The sequence below is a fragment of the Sinocyclocheilus grahami genome, unplaced genomic scaffold (genome assembly GCF_001515645.1).
Source record: "Sinocyclocheilus grahami isolate Dianchi unplaced genomic scaffold, SAMN03320097.WGS_v1.1 scaffold1148.1, whole genome shotgun sequence".
Classification (NCBI taxonomy): domain Eukaryota; kingdom Metazoa; phylum Chordata; class Actinopteri; order Cypriniformes; family Cyprinidae; genus Sinocyclocheilus; species Sinocyclocheilus grahami.
The window spans coordinates 52,328-59,406 of record NW_015506327.1 but is presented as its reverse complement, the minus strand read 5'-3'; the positions used below and the strand labels follow the sequence as shown (position 1 = coordinate 59,406).

General features: G+C 38.5%; 1 protein-coding gene across 1 annotated transcript in view; it reads right to left on the bottom strand.

Moving 5' to 3' along the window:
* The window catches only part of LOC107567328 (teneurin-3-like), a 63,460-nt gene that overhangs the window by 45,428 nt on the left and 10,953 nt on the right, over positions 1-7,079 (bottom strand). Inside the window, exons 8-9 of the mRNA XM_016252991.1 lie at positions 5,304-5,504; positions 1,055-1,240 (exon numbers count right to left, since the gene is read on the bottom strand). Of these exons, the coding sequence (XP_016108477.1) occupies positions 1,055-1,240; positions 5,304-5,504 (387 nt within the window). The remainder of the gene's footprint in view (positions 1-1,054; positions 1,241-5,303; positions 5,505-7,079) is intronic.

The window sequence follows — 7,079 nt, the reverse complement described above, 5'->3', positions numbered from 1 at the left end:
GATCTCTTGCATAACGCCACCCAAATGTTCACGCAAAGAAAGAAGGCGTAACTTTTATTCTTGCTGTAGTATTGTTGCTGCCGCCATGTCGTGAAGACGCTGTGTTTTTGTTGTGAAAGCGAAACTACTTTGTTTGGCCTTCCAAAAGATGACTACAAAACTGTTCCAGAACATTTCAACCCAAATATTCAGACTGTTTCCTGATCTTGGTAGAGTAGACTACAATGCCGGGTGTTCTGACTCACAGACTGTAAGTATGTTTTTTATATATAAAGAAATTGCCACTTACGATTTAAACGCGAGTTTTGAGCAGTGTAGAATAGCGCTTGTTTGTCCGATCACAAATGCAGACATGGTTTTATGTTTACGCGGCGCGATGCAATGCATAAAAAGACAGTATAAGTCATTATAATCCATAATTATGTCCCCACTGGATGCAACAAATGCCTCGTTTATAATGGGTTTTAATGTTTTTGCCTCGTCGCTCCGGCCGGACAGGGCATCACAGTATGGTAAGGGGCGTAACATTTCCGTCACGCTTGAGGCATTCGGCCAATCACAACGCACTGGATAGCTGGCCAATCAGAGCACACCTCGCTTTTCAGACCGATGAGCTTTGTATAAATCGACGCGTTTCAGAAAGGCGGGGCATAGAGGAGAAACAATAATGTACAGCATGTGGAAAATAATGTTTTTTTAACCTTAAACCGCATAAACACATTTCATTACACCAAATACACAAAATAATGTTCTTTTTAGCAACATCATATAACCCCTTTAAAATTAGAATAATTCTCACGCGAAACAACATGTTTACACACGACTGTGAGTGTGCGCATGGCTGTGACGTCATTGCCGGCACTGCGGGGAATAAAAGGATCAGCTCGGAATCGGCAAGACGTGAGTCTGACCGGCCGGTCACTGATCTGGGCCGGTCATGCGAAAAATCGGTGGATTCCGATCACTGGCCGGTCAATCGGTGCATCTCTACTGAATAGGATACTTTTTAAAGCTAATATAACAAAACACAAGGTTCACAACAGGGTGAACTCACCGATATTGCAGTTTTCTCCCGTCCAACCTTGATGACACTCACATTTCCCCTTTCGACACACGCCGTGCTCCCCACAGTGTGCCTGACACTCCTCCTGTTCACACCCTGCCCCCGACCAGCCGTCCGCACACCGACACACACCTCCAACACACACTCCGTGAGGACTGCAATCCGTTGCACACATTTCTGAAACAAACAGCATTGTGTTTGAGTCATGAAATACATGCATGCAAGAATACAAGTCATAAAAATGCAGTTTCTAAAACAACTATACAAATTAAGCATATTTTTGTATAGTCACATAGCTTGCATTAACGTAATAAAGTATTCTATTAAAATAACCATTATGGATATGCAATGTCAGATACTTGTACATCAGATTTAAATTTTACTGTGGGACAGACAATGAATAATTTATTTGAATTTTAGATTCTTAAAAGGATAGTTCATCCAAAAATGAAAATTCTGTCATCATTTACTCACCCTTAACCTGTATGAGTTTCTTTCTTCTGTTGAACACGTAAGAATAAATTTTGAAGAACGTTGGTAACCCAACAATTGCTGGTAGCCATTGACATTGTATTTTTCCCATACTATGGAAGTCAATGGTCACCGGCAACTGTTTATTTCTCAAAAATCTTCAAAATATATTATTTTATGTTTAACAGATGAAAGAAATTCATACAGGTTTAGAACAACTTGAGGGTGAGTAAGTAATGACAGAATATTCTGGGCGAACTATACCTTTAACTTGAGCTTTAGTTTTGAATTGAACTTAATATTTAATTTTTGTTTAACACTTATTTATTTACCACAAAAATTAATTTGAGATAAATAATTTGTGGACCCATGCAGTACTTTTGCGGATCCCCTGTTGAAGACCCCTGATCTACATGTTGTCTCTTCTGCTTTGGCAAAACAAATAAGAAATTTCATCTCCTTTACAACAGCACCATGCTGAATTATAACTGCTATGACTGAATGCATCTTTGGCACTCTAATTCTCACTGCTGGATTGTATTTGAATGTTGGGGAACAAAATTGGCAGTAATCCTTTGATAGTTTTGTGCTAAAGCCAATGCACAATGGCTCTGAACTTGTCATCCTGCAAGCTGTGACTGCTAACATTTCTGAAGCTCTCCAGAGCATCCATCAACAAATACATTCACACACACATACATTCACACAAGACTGTCTTGTGCACATTTTCAAGGACAAACGTCTCTTTTACAGAACAACACTGTGTTGTCTTTCTGTGTTTCCTGTAACATTTATCACCTTTAAAAACAAATTCCATCATTGTATATAATAGAATTCTCTCTATTTCATCTAGGAGAAAATGTAGCCAAAAAGATTCTCAAAAAAGTGATTTGGTTTGAAGGTTAAAGTTCAAGGCAACATGGGAGTTTTTTTTTTGTTTAGTTTTTTTATTGAATTAAAAAATGTGGCTACATGCCAAAGCCAGTTTTTTGGGGGTATATTTAATAGATAATTACTTCCATAAGGAATAAACCATATTCTGCAAGTGTCAGCAAACATTGCACACTCTGTTATTCTAGAGAGACATCTCAAATTAGGAAGACTTAGGTCCATAGATGATGTTATAGCAACTTCATTACTCAGTTTATATTATACATTCAATTTACCGTTAACTTAAAATTTCCCAGTGGGCTGTAAACTATTAATCTAAATGAATTAATATGCACACTGTAGAATTACATCTACATGTCTGTTTCCAGTCCAACACCGATCTGCAAGTATTAAAACAACCTACAGGTCAAGACAAGGTCATAAGATTACATCTGTATGCGTCAGACAGCACAAGGCATTTCATTTTTCCGTATGTATTTTCTGCATAAATTCATATAAATCAGGCATTGTCAGCATTGAGCTAGAGATTCAGATATAAAAGTATTCAGGCTAGAGATTCGTTTTTTAGACGTGCTGCAACCAGACAGCAATGTGTAGGACCATCTAAATGTGTCTGATGACAGATAATGAAAGAAGCTTAGACTTAGATTGCCCCCATCCACCTTCATTTCAACTAATCATTATGTTCTAATGTCGATACAGTAAAGTGAAGTAAAATACGGGCAATAGCTTGAAATCTCAAGTTTTTCTTCACCTCCTTAACATTTTTAGTATGCATGTTAACTCAATTCAGATATTGTCTGTCTTGAGTTAGAGATCCAGCTATTGAAAGATAATTCAAGGCTGAAACCAGGCAGCACTGTGCATCTAAACACGCCTGATGCTAGATAACGAGGTCAGCTTAGACCTGGCTTGGCCCCATCCACCTTCATTTCAACTAATCATTATGTCCTTAGAACTATCACCTCAACGACTCCTAAAACCCCACCGAATAACACTGCCATAGGCAATTTTGATTTTATAAGGCCATGCTGGAGCCAATTTATCATCGCTGAGAAATTACACCGGTGACTTTTTCAAAGTTCTCCACTGCTGCCCAAGGCAACCTCTCAGGCAAGTGCGGAATTGGTCTTCCATTAAGCCATTTCTTTGTCAAGCAACTTTTAGAGTGGGAAGAAAGTCCACCTGACAAATAAATAACACATAAAACCTAAAATTGAGTGTAACGTAAGTAAAGTCTCTGATGTTTGTACAGGGGAGCCCTTTTGCTGTTCCTCTCAAGAGTTTTTTCTTCAATCGCAAGACCTTGGAGGGTCTGATTAGGTCGTGCTGGCTCTCTGGAATATTAAATTGCTTTAAAAAGGTGAAGAGTTGGTTGATTCATTCAATCTTTTCCACACCAGTCAATGTAATCAATTTTTCATTAGCGGCAAGGTGTTTATCTGTTTTTAGCACTTCCAGGTTCCAGCGGGAGGCGGGTCGATCCACGCCACACACCCGTTAATTAAGGTTTATTTAATTGAGGTGGAACAGTGGAAGTAATGAAGAGACAAAACCCCAACCGTGCAAGCAAGTGGACTCCCATTGCTCCCATGACCAGAGCTGCAGCTAGAAGTGACCTGACGTTAAGCTCACGAACACTCAGATGAAAGTAATGGCTTAGTGGCATTACTACATCTTAAGCAACTATTTTATATTCAGTAAAAGCTAAAAGTTTAAATAGAACATTTCTGTAGCATTATTGTTATATTTCATTGCTAATATATTAAATTGCTAATAGATATTAAATAGAAGCCTTACAAAATTCCTACAATTTGTACAGGAATATATACACTACCATTCAACAGTTTGGATCAGTATTTTTTATTTTATTTATTTATTTAGAAATAAATTAATACTTTTATTCAGCAAAAACATATCACTGTATATTGGTCAAAAATTACAGTAAAGACTGATAATGTAAGATAATGTCAAAATAGTTTTGTACTTCAAATAAGAAAAAAATATTTTCAATATTAGGAATGATGCAAAATGTTTTTTAAGCACCAAATCAGCATATTAGAATGATTTATGAATGACCATGTGATACTGAAGGAGTAATGGCTACTGAAAATTCAGCTTTGACGTCATAGGAATAAATTACATTTTAAAATATATTAAAATAAAACAGCTATATAAAACTGTAACAATATGTCACATCATTACTGATTTGATCAAAAAAATTGACTCTTGGTAAGCATAAAACGTTCAAAAATCCCCAAACATTTGAACAGTAGTCTAAGTGTTAATCTAACTTTAGTTCACACATGAACAGGTGATTTTTTTCTTTCATTCTGTAACAGAGCACATCAAATTGAATCTGGGGTGATCTCTATTTTACTATAACACTTTTTGATAACTGCAGCAGCACATTTATTGTTTGTTTTTTTATCACATTTACATTTCAAATATCCCCTTACTACAAAACCACAGGCACTTATGATTCCCACAACATTCTCTGAAGAAACAGCCTGACGGCTACATTTCTGTTTCTTTTCACCAATTACTTAAAGGCATCACAACGGGAAAGTAAGTTATAGCTACTTCTGTAAGATTAGCATGCAGTATGTGCGTCATGGCCACAGGAAATGCTGACATGATCAAAAGGTTACTCAAACTAGAAACATAAGCAATAGTGTACCTAACAGCAACCAGTATGGGCAGCATGTCAGAGCACAAACCATTTCCTATTGTAATGATTAATTTACCTACAGTGGGGTGCAAAATTCAGAGACTACACTGAAAATGTCAAAATCAAATTTATTGGGGTTTTCAAATAAGCCTCCCAATGCCAAATCAAGCCATATACTGCATCACATAATCAGTGAATAAGTAATACCTGTAGAGCAGTCAGGACCGGTCCAGTTGATGTCGCAGATGCAAGAGCTGGTCTCACTCTGGAATGTACCGTGGCCAGAGCAGTGCTCTGGACACATAGAGACCTGCGTCTCACAGTTCGATCCGGTCCAGCCTGAGGTACAGTGGCACTGACCATGGAGACAGGAGCCATGGCTTGAACAGGATGGGTCCACACAGTCCACTGTGGAAAACAACAGTGTTTCCAGACCATTTTCTTAGAATTACCTTCACATTTTTGCAATGATTTTAATCAACATTAACAGTAATGTTTTGTGGCTGTATAAATTCAGCTACCCAGTTCCCCTCAAAGGCTGTAAGATTTAAAAAAAATATTTTGTTATCCTTGATTAAAAATGGTAATATTGTGAAACGCTATTACAATTTAAAATTTGTTATCAATTTGAATATATTTTAAAATATAATTTATTCCTGTGATGGCGAAGCTGAAATTATTCATTTCTTTCAAAAAAAAAAAAAAAAACTGACCACAAACTTTGGATTGATATTTTACTTATTTAAAAAAAGAATATATATATATATATAGAGACGAATTGCTGGACATTCGGATGTACACACCACCCGATATTTCACCGGTTTTTGATTATTCTGATGTTTTGCTGGACATTGTTGTCGGGGGAGCTGCGGCGCTGATCACTCGCTTCAGGACGCGCAGACTGGGGAAGCGAGCCGGCGCGCTCGTCAAGCTCAGACAGCACGGATTCAGGACGCTGTTGCCAAGCATCCATCTGGCAAATCTCCGCTCTCTACCCAACAAAACGGACAAACTTCTTCTGCTCTCCCGGACAATAAGGATTTTTCAAACTCTGCTGCTCTGTGTTTCACGGAAACCTGGCTGAAAGACGCCATTCCGGACAGCGCGTTGAGTCTGCTGGGCTTTCAGCTGTTTAGAGCAGATCGCGACGCAGAATCAACGGGGAAATCGCACGGCAGCGGGACATGCTTTTACATCAATGAGAGGTGTTAAAGAAGATGTGCTGTTCAGATCTAGAAGTGCTCTTCATTAATTGCAAGCCGTTCTATTCGCCGCGGGAGTTTTGCTCGTTCATTCTCGTAAGTGTGTACATACAGAAACTCGCTGATCTGATCACAGACACAGAACAACAACACCCGGACTCTGTTTTAATCATTCTCTGGGACTTTAATAAAGCAAATCTCTCCCGTGAACTGCCAAAATACAGACAGCACATCACATGTCCCACCAGAGACAGTAATATATTGGATCACTGTTACACTACAATAAAGAATGCATATCACTCTGTCCCACGGGCAGCTTTAGGACTCTCTGATCACTGTTTAGTTCATCTTATACCGACCTACAGGCAGAAACTGAAATCAGCTAAACCTGTATTAAGGACTGTAAAAAGATGGACTAATGAAGCAGAGCAGGATTTACAAGCTTGTTTTGACCTCACTGATTGGAGCATCTTTGAAGCTGCTGCCACTGATCTGGACGAGCTCACAGAGACTGTAACATCTTATATAAGTTTCTGTGAAGACATGTGCATTCCTACCAGGACTCACTTAACTTACAACAATGACAAACCATGGTTCACTGCAAAACTCAGACAGCTCCGTCAGGCAAAAGAAGATGCTCACAGGAAGGGGGATAATGTCTTGTATAAACAGGCTAAATACACACTGGAAAAGGAGATCAGAGTGGCAAAGAGGAATTTTTCTGGAAAGCTAAGGAGCCAATTCTCTTCCAGTGTCCCTGCTTCGGTGTGGAAAGGTCTGA